At 36.5% G+C, this 27,823-nt stretch overlaps 1 protein-coding gene across 4 annotated transcripts in view; it reads right to left on the reverse strand.

The window, feature by feature from the left end:
* RBPJ (recombination signal binding protein for immunoglobulin kappa J region) overlaps positions 1-27,823 on the reverse strand; it is a 142,720-nt gene that overhangs the window by 14,235 nt on the left and 100,662 nt on the right. For 3 of the 4 annotated variants that reach the window (XM_050973825.1, XM_018925454.3, XM_030238790.2), the window contains exons 2-4: positions 9,490-9,528; positions 6,065-6,160; positions 511-676 (exon numbers count right to left, since the gene is read on the reverse strand). In XM_050973825.1, the coding sequence (XP_050829782.1) occupies positions 511-676; positions 6,065-6,153 (255 nt within the window). In that variant the 5' untranslated portion in view covers positions 6,154-6,160; positions 9,490-9,528. Of the gene's footprint in view, positions 1-510; positions 677-1,535; positions 1,730-6,064; positions 6,161-9,489; positions 9,529-27,823 lie in introns of those variants that run through there. The other variant, XM_050973826.1, reaches the window with a different exon arrangement.

Genomic DNA, 27,823 nt, shown 5'->3' on the forward strand with positions numbered 1-27,823 from the left:
TTCCAACTGTTTAAGTCATCACAGATACGTTAAAAAAAAAAAATCTTGTAAGCAATTCACACCACTGTAAAAATAACTTACTAAATTTTAAAGATGCTACTTCAATTGTATTTTTAGGCAAAGGAACTTAAAGACTACTTCTAACGCAGATGTTTTGATATTTCCTTGACAAGATTATCCACTCATGCAAGCCAAGGAGCAGGACAGAAATTTGGGCCAGAAACCATATTTTAGTTAGCCACTGATGCCTACCAAATAACCTAACAGTTTACTGAGTCTGCATCAACAACCTACAAATTAAATGTTAGTACCCTGCTATGATGCTAGGAGACAAAACCAACTATTCAATTGTCCTGAATACTTTGAGGGATTTTTTTTTTTTAACCACTATGCAATACCTAGAAAGAAAATCATCCAAAAATAAGAAAGGGCATTCCTTGAAATATGCACCATATAGCTATATTATCCTTTGCAGCTAGTTATCTTAGTGGTTTATTACAGTTTTTCTACCTTTCCTTCCAAGTTCAGCTGCTGCATTTCTTGGTCACTGTTTCCTATTCCAATAAAGGCGCAAGGTTGTGACTCCTGCTCAGTGCAACCATCCCGCTCCATTTGCTCTTTTTTTTTCTTCCATCCACTGCCCATGAGATACACACATGGAGGAGGACAAAAGAACCTGAAAACAAAGAACACATTATGGAATTACACACAGTTTTCCAGATAAACAATCTGATGTGTACCCAATGCTTTCACATTCACGCTTTGCACTTGAGTTTACACAGTTTATACCTTAATTTGTCTTGAAGGTTTTCTAAAATGAAAAAAAAAAAAAAAGTGCAAGGAAAATCAGCAGTAATGTACTGATTACACTGAGAATCTTTCCAGTTCAATCAGTTCAATATATTCCACGTAACAGTCTGCATCTCTATAAAATACCTTACAAAGAGATTCTGAAAGAAAGGAAAAAAGGCCTCAGAAGTTACTATAGTCTTTTGCAGGTGCTTAACATGATGGAGCAATTAATACATAAAATACAGTTCCACAAACTAATTTAATGGACAACTGCTGACTACAATTCCTACATGTTGAGAGTTTTGTCATATGCAAGAAGGGAGTTCATTCTGCCCACACATCAATCTCTCCCCAGTTTTTAAATGGAATAGATAATTTTATAACTTCATCAGTAAGTGTAAAAAACAAGGCCTAGTTTTCAGCAGCACTGACTCTAATCATAGAGCACTATGTTCAAAATTACATTCAGCATTACAATACAATGCACAGGTCCTGAAGTTTCTGCAAATTGTTAAAGCCCAAATCCAGAAAAGGTATGGTTTTAGTTAGCAAACAAGCTGCTGTGTTTTATCATCATTTCACTACGATCAAAGATAAAGTGGAATGAATACATCCAGTTGTGAGGTAGCTAAGGAGGCATGTAAAGGAGGGGAACATGAAAAAGTTTCTAATTATTTTATTTACTTCAGTTTGGAGAGTACTGTTATAACTTGGCACTTCTGCAACCCAACAATGACTCCTACCTTACAGGTGAGGGTTTTCTGGCCTTTTTTTTTTTTCTTCTCTTTTTTAAATTGGGCTTAGGACATCTGAATGCCAGGCAGGGGGAGCAGGCTCCACGCTGGGGCAGCAGCCAGTTGTGCTGGTGGGCAGATGTCAGGGCAGGGGAGTAAACTGAACTGTGGGCTCCAAGTCATGGAAAATGACCAGGGGACAAAATTATTCAGTTTCTGAAGCGTCTGTGGGAGTCCTGGGCAAGAGACGTCAGTGCCAGGTAACCGGCTGGACTTGATGATCTGAAAGGTCTTTTTCATCCTAAATGATTCTTATTTCTATTAAACACCATTAATGCTAGCTTTAGTATGAAAACCTAGTGTAAAACTCCTATTTATATCACCTATTCAGCATTATTTTTTTCCAGCATGATCACATATATTTAACAGATATAAATTGGTTTTTTAAGTTACAGAATTCTTAATAGATGAAGCCAAAGCCCTGTTAATAATACTGTGAAATTAAATACACATATTAAGAATACATATAAACAAATGCAAGTATTTGTAGTATTTCTGGTTAACGGACACAAATAAGTATATTCTCTGTCAGAGAAATCACCATATTTTAAGTCTTACTGCTATTTTAAAAGTCTTAGTGGTTATGAAAATGAATAAAAATTTACTGTCTGCAGGCAAAAATCTCCTCAAACTTTCTTTCTTGACTATAAATCTGCAGTCAAAATTTTTCATTTGCATTTGTTCTATTTACAACAGACCAAAGCAGGTGTTATACCAACAAATATACAGCTGAAAGATTTATGAACCTCTTTCAAAAGTATTGTTGTCATCATCTGTAAGCTATTCCTGATGAAGAAGTTATGCATGGATTAAAAAATAAGTGTCAACCTTTATTAACAGAGCAATGCTTTGGTAAAAAAAACCTCCACCAAACAAAACCAAACCAAAAATCCAACAAATCCCTTCTATTCCAAATAATATTACACCATAAATAACATGACACATTTACCTTCTTTCCTTATGTACTCTTTAGTATTTATCTTACTGGTTAGAACACAAGAAAGTCCTTACTTTTTTCATACCCTTTCTCATTTCAGCTTTATTATAAACCAAGTCCTTCGGTAAGTACAGCCACTAGATGGCAATAAAGACCTGTAAGAAACAAGGCGTAACCCACTGATGAAGAAAAAACAAACCACAACAAAAAGCGCTCCTAAAATAAGAATGCAGAGGAACACCTTTGAAAACTTACTCCACAAAGAAACTTTTAAAGCTGATAAAATTTTAAGTTTGGTTAAAACTACAAACATGAAAGAGTCTGGACACTCACAATTTGAATGGGCTTTCCTATGTATCTACCTCTTACTCAGCTTTCAGGCATAGACAGCTACAGGCTTGGGTCTTTTTAACTCCATATTTACCATTCCACGAACTCATCCACAGAAGAAATTAGCTATGAATATGCTATGAATATCCAATACAGAAAATGTGAACACTGCATTAAATCAGATAAACATCAAAAGAGAGAACAGTATTCCTTCAGTCAATTCAAGCCAATCAATACAGAGAAAATGTGGTACATTACTTCAAGTAGAGAAGCTACTCCAACTGAACTTGCTAGGAAGCAAGAGCTTAAAGGGAAATAAGATCCGTTTGTGTCATTTCTACCTAGATCCGATGCACTCAATGCTTTCCTCAAACAACAGGCTTCTGTCATAAAGGTTTGCTTTTTCAAATCATCCAAGTCATCTCTGTGCTCATCTTACAGAAGTCCTTGCCTTCAGGAGAATGCAGATGCTTCTACTAGCTAGTTATTTTATATCCAGAGTGACTTTAGAAGGGAAGTTTCTCCTTTCTGTTGGTAAAGTATCTGTTGGTAAATTCCAAGTGTTTGTCAATTACCCATATTGTTCGGAGTATGAAACTGCTCAGCAATCTTTCTTCATAAGAGATTAAAGAACTAACAACACCCACTACAGATCTCAATGTGACAACAAACAAATGAAAAATCATTAGGTACTACAGTGCTAAGGACAAAGTGGAGCTATGGGGTAAGCCCTGGAAAAAGCTGTGCTCTCAATAACTAATTTTATCCAGAGGATAGGCACACTCAGTTCAGAGAAAGGAAGTACTTGATTAGAAATTACAGGAGCTCCTTCACTAACAGCTGTAAAACAAGATACAGGTACAGCGTTCTCATGCTAATCAGTAGTGATCATGTTTAACTCCAAACACCACAATCAAAATCCCTATCTGGCTTGCAGCCTTGAACTATGCCTTGGAATCCAAAACACTTCAGTCCTCTAAACTGCTATATGCTCACACTGCTCAGACTTTAAAGAGACAAGTCTCAGTCAATGGTAAATATGGAACACAACACAAGAAGTGCAAACCAAATACCCGACACTCATCAGGACTAAACAGCACCTGGGTCTCCATCAGCTGAATGCCTTTGGAAGGTGACAGTCATCCAACTGTAAACATCAGGCACAAAGTCTTAAATTTAACTTAAGCCCAACCTGGGCTTGTTACCTCCTGGCTTCTTTGCTAAGCTAAAAACCACTACCTTTGTGAAGTGCAAGGCTTGTATGAAGGGTCAACCCAAAAAAGTCAACTCCTTTCATTCCTGTTACTTAGAAGTAACAAGAACTCTCAAATTAGCCTAGAAAGTCTGCATCCATTTACCTGGAACAGTGTTATTATGATGCCTATTTAAAACAGGCCAAGCTACATGAGATCTGCACCATCTACAGTAAGCTTTTAACAGAATATTTCACCACCTAGTAACCCTCATCAAAACACTGAAAAGTAGTTATTGTGCTAACCCTTTAATTATGATTTGCAAAGTTTGCTAATGGCAAGCATTTTCCATGACTTTGCAACAAGTAAGACTTAAATAAAGACTGGAACAAGAGGTGGAAGTTTGTCTAGGTTTAAGTTCTATATTTACTTGGAAGAGATGTCAAATATAAGAAATAATTACTTTTGTAACTTGAATTCCTCATTACAAAAGTAATGCAAAGTAAGTTATTCTTTAGGTCCAAAAATTAACCAGATGATATCTATGCTACAACAAAATCCCATGGGAAACAGGAAATTTGTCTGCAAAAATGAGTATAAAATAAGTTTCTTTCTAAGATATATGCAAACCAACTCACTTCAGAATGGTGAATGTAAAAATGATGAAAACTTGACTGTCAAGTTGCATAAAGCCGCATTAAAACTTTACTAATTTTGCCTACTCCAGAAATATGAAGAAACAAAGGCCACAGTTTGCAATAAATAAAGCAGAAACAATTTAAAACTCAAGAGAAAAACAAAAGAAGAAACAGGAATATAATAATTCATCACTCAGTTTTACTATGTACCTTAGGGCACACATAGATCCATTTTAGTAACAGGCACTTTCCTTTATGCTGATAACAATGGGACATCATTACTGATGCTGACAGTCTGGGAACTAGCAGAGCAATATTAGAGACAGTCTACATGGTACATTACAGCTTAAGAACAACTAAAATATTTAAACTGAAAAAATGAAACCACAGTATGTATAGGACAAGAGGGAACAGGCAGAAACTGATGCACTGAAGTTCCACTTGAACACAAGGATGAACTTTTGGTGATTGCACATGGAACAGGCTCACCAGAGAGGTTGTGGAGTCTCCCTCACTTTATTTCACTCCACACCTTCATTTCATACCCATACCACAACAGCAATCATTTCAGTATCATACTATATGATAACCAACAACCAACTATTTTCATTCCTGATCTTCTTTTATAAAGCTCTTGAGTTTTCTACAGTCAATTGGCATGCTTCCATTCTTAAAAAGATCAGTCAGAGATACCTGCATGAACAAATGCAACTGTTAGGTCTAGAAACCCACATATGAAGGAGCATCCTATTTGCTTCGGATAGTCATGCAAAAAACCCATCACACAGTGAAGATTGCAAGAGAAGATTGCAGGAAAAGCACCTTTGCCTAAAAAGCATTCATTCTCACATATTCCTGCAGATTCTGTCCCTTAGAAAAGTACCTGTAATTGTAATATGTACTGTATTGATTTTTGCAAGGAAATGTTTATCATGTTACCTTTTATCATAAATACAGTCATGATTGACCCATCATTCTTTTTAAACTTACTACAGACATGATTCAGAAACTTTTCTTACTGAGGCTAGCAATTTCCCTTTCATATTAATGTGAAATTATTCAGAAAAAAGCTCCTCTACAAGTATTCAGTGTTGATCACCTCATTTAGTCCAACATTAAAATGAGAACAATTTTAAGCAATGGAAGAAAAGCTTAGCCCATAGATAGGGAACCTTTTGGTAGAAACTGGCAGCATTCCATTGAATGCTATAGGTTTGTAGTACTTGTTACATAACTACATTATTTAGGAGGAAGCACTTTATGTTTCTTCAGACTAAAGAGCAATCTGAGAAATTCTGCAAAGGGCTATGCACCCAACTACACAGTGTAGTTTCCTTAGCTCCCAGTTGCAGACAGACTCAGGACAGCATAAAAAGTTACCTTTTTTCATTTCCATATGATTTCTGCGCAACCTTCGCATGGAGTATTAGCACTGTTTGGTCACCTCGCTCCTTCAGGTAATTTCGCATTGCTTCCCTAAAAATCAAAACACAATATAAGCTTTCAAAGTTCTTTTAGTTTTGTTTACAACAAAACAAAGACAACTTTAGGGAAAAAAATCCAGAACCTGAAATTCCAAAAAGGCCATCATTAACAGGGTCAAGATGTGTTTGCTCGCCGTTTAAGACAATTATACAGGAAAAAGAAGTAACTGCACAAAACTAGCAATATGGGGTCTGTGATAATTTATAATTACTGCATTTTCCAGAAAAAAAAATTCTTGTCATGTAAAATCATACTAATGCTAGTAATTACACCATGTTTAAAGTCCTATTTTATTAAGCACCATGCCACAAATTGGGACACATTTTATTAGTTAAATATTTTCTTCATGACCTATTTAATATCTCATGATACGGACAAATTGGTCTAAGCTTTTAAACAACTCAGGGCAATATTTTTATACAAGTATTTTTTTTGTTTTGAAGATACTAAGAAAAAATTAAATTCTTCAGCATATTGTTTCACCTAGTTTTCTAGAGAAAAGATCTCCTTTCTGCATACAATCAGGTAAGAAAAAATCTGAAAAAAATGTTTTATTGTTCATCACCACTGTAATTACAGATGTTATATAAATGCTGTAATTACCTCAAACACACCAACAACAATTCCTTGTGAGAAGCGAGAACAATAACAGCCAGTCACTCTTCTGTATAATAATCTAACTGTTCATTAAGCAGCATGCCAAATTCAACACCCTAGGGATCAGCTGTGCCGGAGTGCTGGCAGGAACACCAGTTCCTGAAGAAGCTTTTGTGGGTTGAAAGCCCACCAATGCACTCATCTTCAAAGTCATCTACCAGAGAAATAAATTATGAATTTATCAAGAATTTATATGAAAAGATAAAACCCTACATAAGAAGGATTTTTTGTTTGGTTGTTTGGATTTTTGTCTTTTTTCTGTGAACCATGACAACTATTGAGTTCCCTTAGGACAGATCTGGAAAAACAAACATTTCTAGTGAAAAAAACCATGGAAGATAGAAAGCAGTATTTTATTGACCAGACCTTTTCCAAACAAAATCCCCACACAGTTTCATAGAGAAAAGCAAGTAGATTGAGTCAGGGCTGGGTTGGACAATGACAACTCAGCTTTGCTAATGACATTTTGCAAATTCTTGTGTTTGTCATGCCTGCATAAGACATGATTAATGTCTAGTGATTAGTGAGTTGATTTTCTGTGTAAATACCAGGATTTAAGAACAGAGAATAGACTTGAATTGCTGTTTTAAATTTGGACTAACTGGATCTTGATTTACATTTGACGTTGGTAAAACGGATGTTTATCGATGACAGTACAGCCGGAAGAACTGTTTCAAAGCCCACAGACTTACTAATTTACAGCCATTTTTAAAGAGTATATTTTAAACCCCAAAACATAATTCACTGTGAAATTATTATTATACATTTCATTATAATATATATTAGCTGCGTTTCAGTTATTTAAAAACTTTTAATATGACAATTTCAATTATTCTATTAAGAGTACTCTCATACCAAATTAAGAACATCTGTCATATTAAAAACTTTTGACTTGACTACTAGTAAACTTGACTACTATCAAACCCAGCAACTCACACAGAAAACTGCTTGGTGCTATCTAATCGTTATTTAGCATTGTATGAGGAAGAAAATTTGTGCTTTTGATTAGAATGTTTCTATGTGGATTTGTACCATCCAAGCTCCTGTGAGAATAAGGGATGTTCCCCCTCCAACCCCTCCCACTGATATCCTATGTGACATTTTTCATTATTCAATGCTGAAACTCTCCATGAAGGTAGTATTACTATAGTTTACATCTAAAACTAACTAGCATACCATGAACAGAGTAGTGTTGTTCTGATGGAGATTATTAGTCAAACCAGACAGGCTTTAAACAAAAAACCCACAGCAATTTTCCAATAATTGAACTAAATGCTTTTAAGGGTTTACAAACACATTTTTGGCATTACATAAACAAGTCAATCTTAAAAATCTGGGTGACAGTTCTTCTGTTTCAGCAGTTCACTCTTCAGAGGAAAGTTAGGTTGTTTGTTTCCAACCTCTATCATCATAGGAAAGGTTTTCAAACTGCTGCTTTGAAGGATGGCTGGCACTTCTCAATTACCCACCCTGTATTCAGGAAAGAGCAACAAGCATACCTAGTAGGTAAAATCCTGCACATGGAATTTAGAGTAACTATAGTAAATAGAGATACTGCATAGTCTCAATATCTTACTGCATAGTCATTTCTTTTTTTTTCTTGCTCTTTTTGAAACATAGAAGATACATTATATTTTTGATAATTTTTTTTAAAAATTCTATTAATAACTTCAGGGTTGTAGTATAGATGTTACTACTAAAGATGCAAAGCAGCTCATTACTTAAAACATAGTATCTTCAAATATCCCTGAAGACTGCCAGGCCAACAAGAAACCGCCATGTTTGTTCAAATACTTTTAAGTCAGTACGGGTCAATTTTGCATTGAAATGAAGTTTAATGATGACAAGCTAACCTAAAGCTTATCCAGAAATGCAGTGAGACAGATATTCACAACACAAAATGTAAATGTTCCCCCCCCCCCCATCATGTGCTAACATAAGGTATCATTTCATTCAAAACAGAGGCTGTCAGGGCGACAAGAGGCTTCCTCTATCACCAAACAAAACTATAAAAACAAATGGCACATCCTTTTTTGCTTTCAAGCAAACAGTGGATTTTAAAGCCAGGCACAGTCTGTAGCAGAGAATAATAAATATTTGCATAGAGTGTGTTAAAGCAGTTTGAAAATAGAAGGTGATTTATAAGTTTCTGGTGTAAATACATCCCAGGCAGGCCAGGAGCAAATCAGCACTGTATTCCAGTCACCCTAAACACTTTCCAGAATGGATTGACTTGACAGTTTTATTTGATACTCTCTCTGATTATTTGGGGTTCACCAAAAATTGGTTCAGATCACTTTTTGACAATATCACATTCAATTCTGGCAGCAAAATGTGTTTCATGACCTCACTTTTACTCAAGAAACAAATCAGTTCATTCCTGAGTATTTAAAAATAAGCAGATCCACACCCTACAATATAACCTACATTAACTGATACATGAAGTCAACACCATTTCTAAAAATGCATTTTGAGTTTCATATTAAAAAATAAGCCTGTCTGTTAAAAATGGTAATTCTGGCTGCTGATTGCATATATAATTGAAAAGCTTTGATATTCAAAATTCTAGGGTTAGCAACCCACAAATTTTTAACTTAATTTTTCTAAGAATGCAAAGGGTAACTTCAGAAAATTGTTTAATACTGAGTTTCTTTAATGCTTACCTTGTGAGCCGTTTCGGTTGAGGTCGCTCTCCAAATTTCCTGAAAAAAGAAATTGAAATTGAATTGAATTTCCTGAAAAAAGAAATTTAGTTGCTAATTTAAAACAAACGTGTTTAGACATAATTTTACAGTAAGATATTATCCCAATTTCACAATTTTTGAAATTGTATTAGAATTTTCAATATTTTCTTTGTAATTTCCTAGATAAGATCACTATTAAAGAATTAACTGCCTCCTCGGAACAGCTTTCCTACAACAGCAGAGGCTTTTTTTTCTAACTTGAACACTAGGTAACTTTGTTGAAGTCACATTTGCTCTCAGAATCACTTCTGGAAAGTTCAGATATCACAAGAATGTAAAGAAACAGATCTCTACCATAGAATTGACCAGCAATGCCATCAACAAGCAGTTACTGTAAACATACAGAAATTAACAGACATATCTGTGTTGACAAGTAAGTGAATGCTTTCCACCAGGACAATTTCTCAAAAATCTGTTTTTCCTTCATGACTTCTAACAAAAAGGATGACAACATTTTCATACACGCCAGTACAGAATTACAGGAAAAATCTGTCCTATGGAATGCAGCCAAGCTTGATCCATAAATAGCCTGCAATACAGTCAATGTTTTTTCACCATAAAGTGTTTTGAGACAGCTGTACTTCTTTCAGCGCTTCAACACTGTCCTTGAGAGGAAGAATATTCTTTACACTAGGCTAAGACTTTCCACGAAAGTCTTTATTTACATAAGACACCAAACTAACACATGGCAGATAAATTTTCATTACCAAAACCACCCTCAGATTAGAACTAAATGGTCAGGTGAAAGATCTGAAAAAAGGAAGGCTGCACCCAGCAATGTACATCTGCTAATCCTGGTGAGGAAGTGCAACCACAAGCTAAAATGATGACAAAGACAGGGGAAAAACCCCCAAGAAACCCACAATGCAAAACCAAAACATAGCAAAAAGACAGGCTTAGCTTAACATCTTTTTGCCTAAAAATAAATAGAGATATGAGACTGTGCTTTTACTACCAGTGTTCATAAATATCTCTATGACTTGCTAAGTTCATTTTATAGGTGGGCATAGCTTTCCCTTTATGCTTCCTGGATAGGGAAAAGAACCCTTTCCTACTATTGTCCTACAAAAGTGTTGGAGGCTCCCTAGGACAAGAATTTGATCATTGAGTGATGTGACAAGAAATTCCCCTGTTCGTGCAATGGATCTGTCCTGGACTCTACAGCTACTGATGGTGGAATGACTTCATACATTCCAGTTTAATTTCTGTAATCCTTGAAATGTACAAATATGTAACTATTATCATTTATACAGCTGAGCTAAATAGCACTCTCCTGACAGAGCAGTGACAACACTCAGCCAATTTTGAAGTTATTTTTCAAGACTTGAGAAATATGTCTTCTAAAATACTGGCAGTCCACATAGAGGAACTGAATAAATGACACAAAGCCAGATTTTCTTTTCAGCTTAAACAATGAAATAAAAATTTATTTTTCCAACCAGACATAAATTCCCTTCATGTTTTACTTTGTCATTGTTAGTATACAGTTCAGTTCTCTGGCTTGCTTTTAATTTTTAATGAAACAATGAAACCAGAATTCTTGCTGCAAGATTTGTTTTTATACATTTTAAATTTTGAGGTCTACTGGACGCAAATTTAATTTATAATTTTCTCTGTGGTATGCATCACTGCATAGACATATCTGAAATGCAGAAAAGGTAACTAGAAAACTCAAACAGCTTTGCAGTTTGGCAGAGGGCAAGTTACATTCAAAGCCTTTCTGCTTCTAACACTTATCTTTTCAGGATCTGCCTAGCTACCTCCTGAGCACACCACCCTGTGCCTCTGGTTTTCCCTAGGTGTCTATCCCAACTCCCCCATACTACCTGTGTAGTTGCTGTTCTCCCCTGAAGATCCAGGATCATCCTTTTTGACAGAGGGTCTGTGACTCTGACTAGAGAACAGATTACACCTTTAAGCAATACTCTACAAACAACATCCCTATAGATTAGCTCCCTGCTTTTGAGCAGAACTACTGTCTTTGCTTCAATCTCTCTGCACATTTCAATTCACCACAAAAAAAATTAAGAGGTGCTTATCTTGGAGCAAAGAAGGCATGCACACCACACTTACTACTTGTACTATGGCAAATAGATCCAATCCAAGATGAGGACCTTAGTACACCAGAAACTGCATTAACACAAAAAAACCCCTTATAGACAAAACCTCACAGTGCCCTAAGGTAACACACAACCTTGCAGAACTTGAGTCCAGCAGATACATTCCCCTTTCACATATACTTAATTACTAAAAAGAGTCTTATTAACAAGAGAGCTACACAACACAGTTGCAATTACTGAAAGAAATCAATTCCATCTTTTCCCTTAGTCAAATCCTGAACATCCAACACAGGAGAAAAGTGCCAAACTCCCCATTCTTCAGAATCAGAGCTAAAGCACTGAGTCACTTTGGAGATACACAGGGCAAACTGATCTGATGCTCAGTGCAGTACCTTCCTAATTCATATATCAGCTTTCCCCAGTCTCCTCCACAAAACATAATTTATGTCACTGTAATCTTCACTGTAAACTTGTGAACACATATAAATGCTAACCCTAGCAACATGAACCTTTCAAAGAGATGATGTAAATTGGGTAAACCTTTTATTATTCTTTCAATAAACACTATAGAGAGGAAGAACAGGAGGAAATTGCATCTTGATATTTACATTTAAGTCTCACGTTAACTGTTTCTAAATTAAATTCAATGACTTTTCCTCAATAATGTAGTCTTGACAGATGACTTATGGCTATGTACCATATCCACAGTGTCAAAGAACAGCCTTTTCCTGCATCATTACAAAATAATTTCAAATATCCCACAAATATTCACCTCCCTAGCTCAACAGCAATCGTTAAAGAAGTTACAATTCAAAAATGATTAAGCATGAAATAGGAAACGGAAACATCACCATGTCATGGCTTTATTCTGCGACACCCTCACAACTCTGAAAACTTGCAGCAGTGGAAAAAAGTTATCTCAGCGTAATAAAAGTTAGCATGAAAGTCAGTATGAATAATCAATAGTTTTTCTATCCAACTGGCTAAAATTGCAGCCTTCAGTGAGCATATGAGAGGAAAGTGACAAACAGATGCAAAGATCTAAGAGATTGATAAAAGTTATGCAAAATGTGGAAAGGATATAGCTATTCTCTCCTGTCTCACAAACACAGGAATTGGGAAATATAACCAACATCAAAAATTAAATTTTAAAATAGTTTTTCCTTGCTCTACAAACAGAAAACTAAGTTGTAAAACATATTGCTAGAGAATATTGTGGAGGCTGAAAGCAGAAGCTCAAAAGACTAAACAGAAGCCTGATACAGAACTCAATTAGATTCTATTAAGTATAATGACCTGTTTTTTACAACCTTAGCCTCAGGAAAACCTTAAGTATGTTCTACCAGCAGAGCAAATAGCCTGAGTTTAAAAAAACCCAAACTAATCTACATTTATCCTGTCTTTTACATTCTTTCTTTACGCACCCATTACTGATGACTAGCAGGCATAGATCAGTATATATTCTCCTATGAACCAAATATATTCCAAAGCAGCAACTGCATTCAGGATGTCAGATTTTCAGTCACAGTACAAAACTCAAAAACCAAACAAGTCACAATTGTTTTTTAAAAAACTGTCACATGTATTTTGTTTAATGGTTCATCTGGTTTACTTTTTCCATATGTTGCAAACTGAAGTAGGGATGTGTACTGACAATATAACCTGAAGGTCAGAAACTATAAGCAACTTCTACACAGAAGACTAAGAATCTTTTTAAGTTTTCTGATCTTAAGACAGATGAAAATGCAAGAAACACATTCTATCTATGGTTTTGTAAATGACATCCACTGCACAAGCTGCAATTGCTGCTATTTCAAACTTTCATATTTGACTGGCATGTTGAAAAAAGTGCCAGTTCAGACATTACAAGGTTATCTGTCAGACATGACAGAGACTGCAACACTTTTCTTGTGTACATTTTCACTGGATTTCACTGTTCTGGAATTTCTTTATCTATTCTTTATCTAATACTATATAATAGTATTTCTATTTCTCCTTTTTTCCATCTTGGAAATATGCAGATTGACGAATAACAAAAATGTACAGGAAAGGAAACTAAAAATTTATCATAATTCTATTATTGCAGAGGTTATTAGACAAGATAAATATATGTAATTTTAAGTCCTAATTACAGGTTATATATCATTATATCTGAATGCTCACCAAGTTCCTTTAATTTGCTAGGTTTTTAAAATTTTACTATCCAAGACTATGTGCTCTTTCAGGTGTCCTGTATTGGGATTCTAGACATAGAGACATACAGTCAAGTTGCCATTTCATTCACATCAGTTCAAGCTGTATTCTATTCATATATCCTAACACACTGTATTGGAAACATGAGTGAGAGCATTAGTCACACCATAATCACTTGCTATTGGAGCAAGTTATACTTGTCCTAAAAATTCTTTTCCCAGTTCTGTTTTTTTTTCCAACCACCAGTTAGTATTCTATTATTTCCTGTATTTTGTTTTCTGAGGCTTTGCATAAATTAATTTCACTTTCATACTTTGCACTGTAGGCATAACTCTTTCTTCAATATCATGTCCTAAATAATTCTTTTCATTTAGCAAGTCCCAGTTTGCCATTTAAAATGCTTTTCCCCATTCACAGAAATATAAGAACACATAGTCCTTCTCCTTTTATCTCTTTACTGCCCTTCAACTAAGTATGGAAGTTAAGAAGTAAAGTAACACTACTCTTGTCAGTACAGTAGTTTTACTCAAACTTTTAAAATTCTCAGGTTAGTTAAACACATGGCACAATATACAGGATAAGTTTTAAATATCTTCAGACAATACAGAATGTGAAATCCTATTTGGAATTCCTAGCTCAGATACAATATGCACTAGGATTTTCTATGGCTGCAGGAATATGAATTTTCACTGTTTTCAGCACCTATCAGTAGTTGTATGCCTTTACTAAACTTGCCAAACTTTTTTTTTTATATAGTCTTATTTTCTGGACATAAATGATCTGGCTTTTTTTTTTTTTTTTTAATTGAATGGTTCCATGTGTCAAGTCAACTTTGGATGGAAAAATAAATAAATGAAAATTACCAAAGCAGTTCTGCCATTCGCAAGAAAAAGAATTATGAAAAAAATTCTCTACAAAAATCACATGCTATCCTGTCTTCAACTCTGACTGAAGATCTTTGGTCACTGAACAGCTCTAGCATCCTCCTGCCTGGAATATGAACTGCAAATTTTTCCGGTACTGGTCTTCAGCCAAGAACATCATTTTAACAGTCCCTGAGAAAGACCATTCACCTTCATGTGCTGAGCACAGAAGCCTTAAAAAAATATTTCCACAACATACAAATAGAGACAAACTTCAGCAATTAGGTATTGTATCTTGACTTGGCCTATGGATTGACACAGCTTTTGGCATCTAGTCAGAATAGCATGGATCTTTCAGTAAATGGTCTCCAGAGAAGCAAAATGCAAAAGGGAGTTGTCAAATTCAACTACAGCAGAAACAACAGCTGAGCAGAAAGCAAGTGTGTTGGAGAGGCCAACATGGGGGAGCAGCAGAAACAGTGTGGACTAAGAATGGGAAGACATGAGCTGCAAACTAAGACTTGCTAAATGAAAAACATGGACCTGAGACCACTTTGGAAATGGGGCACCAGAGAAACATGTGGCAAGGCAAAACATTCAAGTTTAACTCCAGAATACACAAAGTGTAGAAAAAATACACTACAGTTACTGTTTCTGTGTCTTTTTTTTTTTTTTTGTGACAGAAGTTTCCCTGGTGTCTTAAAAATTTCAACACTGCAAAATAAAAGTAAATACTTTCCTTACCCTGAAGAATCCAAAAGCATAGTATCCAAAAGCAGGCTGTCCAGAAAGCTGGTAGATGTCCTATCCTTGGAAACATTCATTGGACAGGGCTCTGAGGACCCTGACCTGACTGAAGACATCCCTGCTTGTTGCAGGGTATTTGGACTCCATGACCTTTAGAGGTTCCTTTCAAAACAGATATCCATGTGTTGAGATCTCCATTTCCTTTCTGCCTTACCCAAGTATGAAGAGATCATGTGGTGCTTTGCTGCCCATAGATCACTAAATGATCCAGGTGTGTATTTCCCCCTCACCATTTCTCTTCAGATGGGTGAAGAGAAAAACATGAATAAAGAGCAAGAAAACGTAGACATTGACATCATATAATTGTTTAACATAGAAAGCAGAAGTGGAAGTAGAGAAAAACAAAGGGAAACGGGCCACTCACCACCACCCATGATTGATACCAAGCCACCTCCTAAGCAAAAGCTGGGTAACCTCTCTAAATCCCACTCCCCTCCAATTTATTGCTGAGCATGACATTACATGACATGGATTATCTCTTCAGTTTGTTTGGGTCACCTGCCTGGTTGTATGCCCCCCAGTACCCTGTACCATGCTCAGTCATTGTGGGGGGACAGACAGCAGGCAGAGTGAAAAAAAGAGACGGCCTTGATGCTGTGCCAAGAGTGCTCAGAAAGAGCTGAAATATCAGTGTGCTATCAACACTGTTCTGGTCACCAAGAACACGGCACCGTAACAGCTGCTAGGAAGAAAATTAACTCTGTCCCAGCCAGTCCCAGACACTGAGAAAAGAAAAACGCATGCTTTCTCCATGGGAAACAAATGCCAGATTTTAAAAAGGCAGAGTGCCTGTTCATTGGAAAAGCTTCACCCCCAAATACCGACTGCAAGATCATTTCCAGCTGGACCTACTTACTTGCTGGTGCTTTTGACTGATGTAGCAAAGGCCTAACATAATTCCTGAATAGTAAACTCAATTCTTTATTAGTCCTGTTATATCACAGTACATGTCACAGTGCTTGCTGCAGAAGATGTTAGAAGAACTCATTAATGGGCTACAAAAGATGACTGTAATACCTCAGTATGGACTATGGAAAAAATCCCCAGACAAATGTCACAAAGAAACTGGTCTGGACAGAACTTACCTCACACTTTTCAGTTCAGTGGTTTCAGTTCCATCTCCCAGAGCACCAAATGTCTCAACATTGTGATAAGTAAGATATGGCAATCACTAATTTAAGGCAGTAAAAGACCCAAATTAAATACAGAGAAATTAAATACAGAAATTAAATACAGAGTAGAGTGATCAAGGAAAGTTTTTACTTCCTTAGAGGAGATCCAAGGGAAATAATGCTTGAAACAGGAGGAGTCTGACAAAAAACTCCAGATTTTTATATAGTCTTTGGCAAGGTCTCAGACTACATTAAGAATTCAGAAATAAAGAAAGCAAGAAAATCCACCTTCTGCTCTCCAACAATATGAAGCGACAAAGAAGTCTGGTGAGAGGCTCAAGTTAAGTCCCAACACTTCTAATACCTAGCAAACAGCTGGTATCCCACAAACCATTATGTGTGATAGGATTGGGGAAGAAGAAATGTTGCCATTTCAACTACTCTTAAGTGCATTTCAGACAGGAGTGCAGCAAAAGAAATTCCTGTGCCTCACTTAACTCCAGTTCTAAAACCAGTGTCAACTGTCAGGTGCAACCTTTTCCTAGACCTCTTACAATGTAACTTGTAAACAAACAACAAGAGTTTGTGATTTAACAGTCAGACAAAAGCCTTTTAAGGAAAGAAATTAAAATACGAAAAGTAATTTACAGGTATTTTTTATCCTTCTCCCTCAGTTTTAAATCAACTGCTATATATGTGGAAACCTAGAAAGTCTGTTAAGTGTTTGTTCAGCTCTTAGCACCCGATAACCAGACTCTCATTGTAACAGGTTCTATCACTTTCTGCCATGAGAAATGAAAATACTTCTCAAAGAATTAATTTCAAGTTATTTTGCGATCTGTTACCACAAACTCACTACACTACAAGCTCACCAGTATAGGATCTCCAGGGTTTACTCGGCCTACTGAGGTTATCTAAGATCCAGGAAAGTGAAGCACTCAGATTTGCATTCAAAGTTTGAGGATCAATATAAAAGTATTCCTTTTCAGCCACTAACAGAGCAAAGCTGAAAGATGGATTTAAGTAGCATGCTGGAACTTTATTTTCTCTTTTTCTTTTAATTGTCTATCCTCTGCTTATTTCCAGCTTCAATTTGCTTACCATGGACTAATTACTAAATAACTGAAGAAACACTGAGGAAAGTTCATGTTTACGGACTTTTAAAATGCATGAAATTATCAAATTTGATAATATGCAACAGTGCCCACATATGCAACAGTGCCCATGTACAGGGCACACTCATTGATTCTCAGGAGCAACCCCTTAATCTGGCATTTGCTAGAAGCACTTCCTTCTGATTGAACAGCATAGTACAACTTATACGGTAAGACTCTGCCACTCCACATCAGACTTGTTTCGGTTTTGCAGATTTCTACATTTAGGATAACATGTTATATCAACTGCAAAAGCAGGTGTACATTTTAAAACACAGGATATTCTGTTAATATAGACATACTTTTCTGTGCACAGATTTCAGTGAAGACAAAATGTAAATACTGAAAATATTTCTGTGCATTCACCTTCACATAGCCATAGTCTATTACAAACATTTTAGTACACAACTCAAGAGGGAAATTATCATGTGTAACTAGAAAACATTTTCCCATTTGGTGGTTTCACAGACCCAAAGAGGAATTCATATGTATTGAAAAAAAGGGGCATTTATGATCTAGCATGAGCTGGCATACATAGACCACCACATTTCACATAGTGGTTGGATCCACAGCACTTTAACGTGTTTCCTCTTAGAGATAACTGCTGGACTTTATTTCTGTAAGTGCATCTTATTCCACACTGATATCCTTTATTTTTAAATGAATCTGAAAATAGCGCACTGTTATGATATGTCAATGCTAAAAATGCAGAGGTCAAAAAAGTGATAATCTACAGGTTTTACACATGATTAAAAAGCCAAAACACCTCAAGGACACAATTTCTAAGAGATTAATGCAAAACACATATAACTGTATATAAGAATTCAGTTAACATGAAAGAAAACACAAGCAATTACCTATGCTCAAACAGAATATTTCACACTGATCTTCTCCACGGATGAAGATATTAAATAAATGAACCGTACCAATGGCAAAAAAAAAGCCATCAGAAGGAAGATTTTATCTTCTCCAAAATAAAATGGGTTCAATATACACAAGTCTGATTATGGGAAACAGAAAAAGTTGTTTTACCAGTAACATCCAGCACTAAACAACTTCCACACTGGAAACAAACTAACGAACTAAAATAAACTAACTAATATTGTCAAAAGAAAGGACAGATGATGATGAAGTAATTCTTATCCAGTCTATACTCCACAGCCTACAGTTCCACACAACCTTCATTCTTCACAACACTTCTCAGACAACTCCCCCTCCATGTCCCACAAGCTTTTTGAGGTTTTGCCCTCCACTGATTTTTGTAGGTTGTTGTAACTTAATGCCATACAGTCTAATGTGACATAGCATACCCTGTATTCCTAACTATCTGCACAGCATCACAGGGTAAGGAGTCTTTAAATCCTTAGACTACTCACACCCTAAATACTCTGTTGTCTTGCTCATCTAAAATATCACACAGCTGAGGTACAGAAACTGCTGAAGAAATGACACCTTTTGCCCCCTGTTGCTCCCTCTAGACACAACTATGTCCATATGTGTGTTCCTACCAAGGCCAATGAAGTCAACATACTGACTGACAGCTTCCAACTCACCCATCCCAGGCTGGTTCATCCTTCAAGATGAACACACACACACTAACAGAGTCACACGCAGTCATCAACTCACTCTCACTTTTGCCAGCCAGCAGCACTTTGGCCCTGATTCTCATTAGGGTGTCTACTGTAATAAATATTGCTATAAAGACTTTGTCCTGAAGGTTAGAGCTGAATTAAAAGCTAACCCATTTTTAAAAATAATTCCAGTTTTCATATTCACAAAGAACCAATCTCAGCCAACTTGCTTTGAAACACTATTGACACAAGGTACCCTCTTTCTTATCCATCCTACAAAATGAGAAAAAAATTAATTAAAACCACACCAATCAAGAATGTCTAACAGACATGAACAATGGATTTCTACTACTCCTGAAGTCCCTTTCTCCTCTGTAAAGAGTCAATGATGGGTGGTCCAACTGCACTGTGACTCTTTGGAAGCAGGAGGCACAGCAGCCCCTGAAATCACAAAACCAGGTTTTTTATCAATACACAAAACATTCCCCCCCTCTTCAACAACAACAGAAAAGACCCACCTGCTCCAGGGTGAATGCCACCAACCAAGCACTATCACATCTTTGTACTGCATGATTCTGTCCTGCCCTCGACTATACCTAAAGAATTTAAGTCCCCCAACACAGGGAGCATGTTATGTGTTTAAAACAAGTCTTCCACTCTACAGCACTGTACACACTTTTGGCACTGTATCAAATAATACTGACAAAAATACAACAGAAAAAGCTCTGCTTCACTTAGTCACGCCCTCTCACGGCAAGTCACTGGTTCAATTAGAAACTCCCTCTCCCTTTCTGACCTGCTTTCATCCTCCCACACTGCTCTCATTATTGTCCTCTCTTTTCCAATCCCCATAAAATCACAGAACCACAGCTGCAATTTAAATAAAAGCTTGCACTGTATCAGCAAGCAGGCTCACTTTTAAGCAACCTAGAGAAAGTAAACAAATTCACTTCTTTATAGAAGTCTACCTAGATATGGAAAAAAGCTCTATGCAGTAATCACTACACTTGTATATGACTGTAAAAGTCAAAGGTCTTGTCCAAAGAGGAGATAATTTTAATCAAGACTGCATTCACACAACTTTGCCACACTAAATGAGGTAAGGAAGTCAGTAATGATAGCTTATTTAATGAGGAAGTGCCAAAATATACACCTGGAAATGTGATTTCCCTGTTTTTGCTTTTAGCTGTAGGTACCTACAGCAAGAAGCTAGTAATCCAAAGATCTCACATATACTATAGAACTTAGATATTATCAACTTAAAGGAAAAAGCCACTAAAATGTTGGGCTGGTGTAGAATGTAAGAAACATAGTGAAACATTACTCAATTTATTACGAGTCCTTTATATTCACATGGTATTATTTCTTTTTTTATTAACTGCCTAATAATATTGGCTCAAATATTTAGTGGAAACTGTAGACTTGGACACACATACCTTAGCAACCGACCAAGTTATTAGCTTGAAAAAATAGCATGCCAACAGAATCCTAGTCCCTAAAACACAGTATAATCTGGCCCAGCTATTGTAACTGCATAGGAAATGTGCTCATTAGTTTTATCTTCATCCATTCAAACCAAAAGAGAGTGGATACTTGGAAAAGAGAAAACACCTGCACATTCAGTTCACAAAACTGACTATTAAAGTAATGGCAATACACAAAATCAGTCTGGAGCATGATTTTACACATAACATCCCACAGTCACAGCTTTCATTGACAATGACTTTGCCCAGCTGATGATTACTAGAACTCTTCTTGTCCATCTGACACAGCAAATTTTCCTTGGGATCTCATTTTGCACATCACCTTAGAATACATACTTCACAAGCAATCTTGACTCTTATTTCCTAAGAAAGTGATTGTATATCCCCTACTAAACCATAATATAAGTATCAGCAAGTCTTTAAAAATAGTTACCTATTAAGTTTCTAAATATGGCAAGAACAGAGCTCTTGAGTACCAAACCAGTGCTTTTTAGAGTTACTACTGGCCCATAACTGCAAGTAAGATTTAGTCTGAAGAATTTTTTTTTTAAGAAGCATGAGGGAAAAACTACAAAGTGTACTGATTATTATCTCTGTTGCCTGATTACTTGGAAAAAAGTCACAAATTAGAAATAAGAGGAGACTTCTTCAGCCACTTTCCTGCCAATGTAGGAACCCAGCACTATAGTACCTAAGGATTTGATCAACCTTCATTTCAGTGACTGAATATCTGCAGTGTCCAAAGAACAGATTCTCCTCTGTAAATATAATTTTCATCCTTAACTGGAAGATAAGCAGATATTCTGTGCAGAAGATAACTTTTAAAGATATCTTTTAAAAGATATCTTTAAAAGTATATCTTCTGCACAGATAACTTTTAAAAAGTGAATAAAAAGATAACTTTTAAAAAGTGAATAAAAAGAAGGAAAAAAGTTAAGGGTCATTGTTTTCTATGAACCACCATCATTCACTGTAATACCAAAAATATATAACAGGAGAAATTGTGAATGATTTTATAAGGAAGTGGTAAGGAACTGTATTAAATTTGCAAAGGTGGAAGATTGTCAAAAAGACAGACTAACCTCACTAACCATAAAGGCAAATAGGTATTTCTTTGGAACACCTCTCTAAGAGATAACATGTTCTTGATGGGTACAGTCATTGGTCAGCTTCAAAATCCTTAACCACTACTCTAATAAAGTAATAGGATAATCATTCTCTTCCATGTCCTTTTCCTTACCCTATACCCTCATAAACAAAGGGGCTTTATTGCTACAGCAACTGCTTCCTATGAGCAGAAAAACAAGGAGAATGGCCTAATCTGTCTCTAAGGGGCTTACTGTCCCAGCTTCAAGCTCCTCAACTCACTTGCCCTGCACCACCTGCAGTGCTCAGACCTTCAAAAGGAGCTAACTCAGTCCATCAATCTGGCACACCACTAATACATGGGAAAGCAGGAGACAGGGAAACCAGTCATGTTGGTTGCAGAAAGCTGTTTGGTCACCTCAGCAAACTCAACTTCAACAGAAGCCAAAAAAAGATTACAGGAGCAGCTAAGCAAGCCTGTAACTCTCGTGGGAAAGAACTATAATGCAAGAAAACACGCAGAGGAATCCATTACAGAAAATGGCTTGCGAAATGCAAGTCTTAAGCAAAATTAAAAGATCTTAGTCAAAGTTTAGCTTAGGATACCTATAAGACTCTCAGCCCAAGTGCAGTCAGAACTTAATGCAAAATGACAGCTAAGTAAACTGACATCTCTAAGGTTTAAGCAGAGTAATTCTGACAAGTCTTGCTGTAACAGTTTAAGTCACCACTGTCTCAAATGCCTTTCCCACCTCACTGCTAGGTCAGGGCAAGCAAACGTGCCTGTATCCCAGCTGCTCCAGTTCACAGTTGGACTGTGGCTTCAGAAGCAGCTGAGCTGATTTGTCACTGCCAAACAGGTCTTGCTTGCCAGCTTCCCCCAGCTGCACTGACCTACCCTCAAACACCAAATTCCAGCACTTGTCAGACCTTTCCACAGATAATTCAAATCAGTAATTCAGAAAAAACCCTATCTTTTTGGGGAGGCCAGAGATGGAAAGGGGAAAGGAGAAAGGCTTCGTTGATTCAATCACAAACCCCGTGAACGCCAGCATCAATTCACTGCAATCAACAGGCACACTCAGGAGAATGTGACCACCTACTTTGGTAGCAGGGCAATGTTAGAAACCTGGTACACCCCCACCTTCAATTTAGACCCATTTAATATTATTGTAAATACTGTAAATAATGTTAATAACAATAATAGCAAAAAGCCAACAAAAACCAGTTCATACACTCCCTCAACTGGTTTTGTTTTAGGAACTGTAAGCTCTGGCATCAGTGCCCAGCCCTCCAAAGCAAGTTTCAAGAGCCATTTTTAAATATCTTTACTGTATTCTCACACTTCTAAAACACACCTCTAAGAAATGGGGACAATTCCCTTCTCTGGCAACACAGCCACTTTTAGTCAACTTTTTTTATGCAATATAATTTTTTTCTTTTTTTTTTTAAACACAGTGTCATTACAGTATGTACCCTCTCCTTTCATTCCCTTTCTTCCTCCAACTTCTATACTGTGAGCCTTCAAAATGCAATATGGAAGCAGCTCCTTATAGTCAAAAAAAATAAACTGCTAGAGCTCTATAAGCTTATTTCTCTGAACCATGTCTCACACATTGATCCTAGACTTGTAAAACAATTCAAAAATTGCATCAGTATGCAAGCAGAGAATAGATTATCAGCACCTAAGCAGGCTGCCATGCCAACAGTAATTTCCAAATTGGTAAATAAAATTTATCTCCTCAGTAGATTAAAATGACACAAAACCTGTGCATACATACACCTTTTAACAAAGCTGTGTTTGGCACCAACCTGTGTTACAAAATTATAGGTTTTCCTAGATATCAGATGTTTTCTTGCAACACCCAGGAATTACATGGTTACACTAACATTAACTGGGTGCAGCTGTAAAATGAGCTGTCAGTATCCTAGAATTAATCAATCTCAAGTGTATTGTTTTGTAATTAAGCTTATGAATACATCATCCCATGAATATAAAAACAGCAGCAATAAACACATCCCAGAAAAGAATGAAAATTAGAAGGCTCTTTTCTAACTTTCTAGGACAACTAAATCAGTTGGAGGCCTTCTCCACTGTTGGGCTTTTTCCCTGTGATTGTGCTGAAGGTCTCTAACTGTGAAGCATTTAATATAAGCAAATTATTCTTAAACCTTTAAAGTCACAGAACTTGCACAGACAGCAAAATTAGATAATATTCCATCTACGGCTTACAAACTTGTGTTTTAAGAAAACCAGTTGTTTTAAAAGATTCAAAAGCTTTGGACTTTTTGTCGCTGTTGTTGAATTAATTTACAGTTAAATTCTAAGTTTCTAAGATATTAAATTATACTGCAGCAGCCCCAGCAATAATAATTAGAGCATTCCAACACAGGAAAGACAGAAATTCATATTGCCATTTAAAAAATGCTTGAAGGAGAGGCAAAAATAGGTAAGTACAACAAAAACTATATTTCTGTTTAAATGTTATAAGCTGGAAGCTCCTTCTAATTATTGCTAGTTCTAACTGTAAAACTAAAGTATTTGGAAACAAATTGCTAGAGAAATATAATCTCCACAATGCCTACCATCAAACATGATAATACTTTTAACAACTGTTATGGTAACTGGGTCAATGATCCCTGTACAAGATAATTAAACAGACACTCCAATAATAAACTTTTACTCCTCCTTATCACAGTACATTTACAATAACCATATGAAAAGATTAGATTACATGGCTGGAATGTCAGCAAGCTAACACCTTATCATCCTTTTTACTGTAATACCAGAATTTTTTCTGGTATTACAGTATTACAGGTCCCTTACATAGTCACACATGCTCCTATTGTGCCCTAACAGCTTTTATGCAGCATTTTTCATAAGAAAAAAAAACTGAAGAGCACAAATGGAAAGCAGTTATTATTGTCCATTTTTTAAAATGGAAATTGTGTGAATCATACTTAATTCAAGGAGGCTTGCTTTTCGGGTTTGTCAAGTTTAAACTCCACACAGATGCAAATTACTCGTAAAACTTCTCTCTGCATCTTAATGAGGTACACTATAAACCATGAAGCCAATTTGAAAACAAGAATGTTTTTTTGAGACAAACTTTACTTAATGTAGGTATTCTAAACATTAAAGGAACCGGTAATTTAAAAAAAAATGTACCCAACAGCACTTAACTTCTGCATGATCTCGAACCTGTGACTGCTACAACACGAGTTTCCCAGAATAACGCCTGTGCTGGCACAATTTTTTTGCAAGAATTTTACAGCATGAAAAGCGTGCCTAAGCACTCTTGTGAAGGCTCCCAACTGCTGAGCTCTGAACCCAACCTCTTTTCAAAACATTGTCTCATCCTTCCAAGAACATTCAGGCCAGAAGGAAATGTAAATTGTCAGAAGTGTCTTGAAGCACTAAACAACCAAATCTGTCACTTCAGTTAGCAGCTACCAACCCTGTCAAGTGTACCTTGACCAGCTAAAAATGATTACCAACACAGGACTACTAAGTATGCAGTATGTGGAACGGGTCAGTCTATAGAGAGACCTCCATCCTGAAATTTCTGCCCACTGCTGCCTTAACAGGGCAGTCTGAACTTTCCAAAGCAGAAACAAAAAAACTGACAAATGCAATCATTAAAGTTCAACAATCAGATAGATAACCTGAACTATAGAATGAAAATATGCAGATGGCCACACTACCAAGATAAATGAAGAAAAAAATCTCATTAAAAAAAAAAATATCAAGGGATAACCTATATTGAAGCTACCACTTAGAATTCACCATTTTAGAGAAATGGTATATTTTCTTCAAGGCATTAACGCATTCTGAAAAATATGGCACACTCTGTCCACAGAGCAGGCTTAGTACTGTATTAGTACAATTAATAAACTGATTAGCCACATCACCCTTGCAATAACTTAGGAGCCCGTAAATCTGTTTTAACTAAGTTTAAAAAGAAGAAACGAGCTTTTAAAGAAAATTAAGTTGCTATGAGTTTTATGAAAACTGGAAGCTAGATAGACATTGCCAATGTCACCAAAAAAGACAAAGCAGAATTTGGAAATTACTGTTTCACAGCTGATCACTCTGCATATGCCATTTGGCTAGACAGTAAGTTTATGCCTTAGATCTATCAGCTTTGTCCATTAGGGATGTAGGAGTTCATGGTATTGTTCCATAAACCTTCCTCACCACAGAAGGCACATGTACAGGATACAGAAGTTCTTTAGTCACACCATTTATAGAACAACTTAAGAGGCTAAAAACCCACAAACCTGTCATATGACAAGAGAACATACACAAAATGCAGTCTAAACAAATGAAGGAAATTCAGAATACAATTTTTTTATTAAAGTGCTTAAATTATCTTATATACTTGTGGGAAAGATTAAATACTGTGAAGACAGCATTCATATTGAATACAGTATGTTATCTACATACTGCTCACCTAGACATAAGAAATAGAGAAACCATCTGCTCTGTAGTCAGATTGTAAACAGAGCATCTTCAGAACTTCTAGTGACAGTAACACATTTATGAAATGCAACTTAACTGCAGAGTTACAAACAATTTTAGGGCCCCTGCCTTAAGTGGACTTTTAAACAAAAAAAGCCTATGAGTTGCATACCGAATTTATTTATAACTATAAACCTCTTGGAACAGGTATCAAAGTTATGTTGTATTTACTAGCCTGAAAAAAGCCTAATAAAACGTTCTGGCAAGTTAAAGATAAACACCAGAGGAGTGTAGCACCACGTAAATTTTTTTACTTCCCTAGTGATTCACAGGTTGTTGTAATAATTTGGTGTGCCAAGTTAGCTATCACATTTGCTATGACAGTGTCTAGCTCTCCAGATAGATGGCATTGCTGTGGGTAGGGGAAGGACTGCTGGACTACTTGTGTGAAAGAAAGGTAGTGGGAGAAGTGAAACGTGAGCCACAGGTTTGGAAGCCTGAAGTATTTTTCACTTCTGTTTTTTATTTTTCCATACACACAGGAAACTCCCTTGGGGGGGAGAAAGAACAACTTCCCTACAGCTAAATAAAAGGACATTTGTTAAACAGAGAAGCCACCCAATGTTTCTGTACCCCCCCAATGTTTCTGTACCCCAATAAATAAAAACAGAGAATCAGATTAAAACTAATGCTGAGATAGCAGAATCTGTTTTTCCCACCTCCAAAATTTCTTCAATGTCTTTGCAACAGTAGAAAATTCAAGAAACTATTGCCTCCACACACATAAACATACATCATTATCTAGCCTCAGAGAGTTCATTCTGTTCCTCAGCTCCAGACCAGCATCCATCCATTCCTCTCCATTCCCTTTTGCTATTACAAAGTGAGGCAAAGATGAGGAAGAAGGACAGAGTTAAGACAATACACTGAGGTGCGGAAGGCTTTCTGCTCCCACTGCTAGTGGATGCACAGGTTATTCTTATTAGACCAAGGCTCCAGCAATCCATTTCTCCATTTCCAGCAGCAGGATTAATGGACAGCTGAAGAAGAGTAAGAACCATACAAGCCTAAATGCTACCTCCCCTCAACCTTCTCCTATCTGTGACTATTTTCAGTTCAGCGCAAGGAAATCCCAAGGCAACTTCACATCATCAATATGATCAGCTTCAAAGAGTTGTCCTCCCTCAGAATCAAAATTTAGTTTAAACAGATCAGTAAATCCAGGTTCATACCAGAGTGACACTGGAAAAGCCTGCAAATCACCCAGCTCAGCAGCCATAGATGCTCACCACTGACCAAAGTGCTGTGACAGAATACCAGTGCTATCTGAAGGTACACACAGAAACCAGCTGTCAAGTGTGGCATGATAATACAAATTCTTATTAATAAAATTAGCCACAAACTTTAGGGGAAAGCATAATAAATATCTACTGGTAATTTTTCTGGGGGGAGGGGAGGGCA

This window comes from Serinus canaria, chromosome 4, assembly GCF_022539315.1.
Source record: "Serinus canaria isolate serCan28SL12 chromosome 4, serCan2020, whole genome shotgun sequence".
NCBI classification, from domain to species: Eukaryota; Metazoa; Chordata; class Aves; order Passeriformes; family Fringillidae; genus Serinus; species Serinus canaria.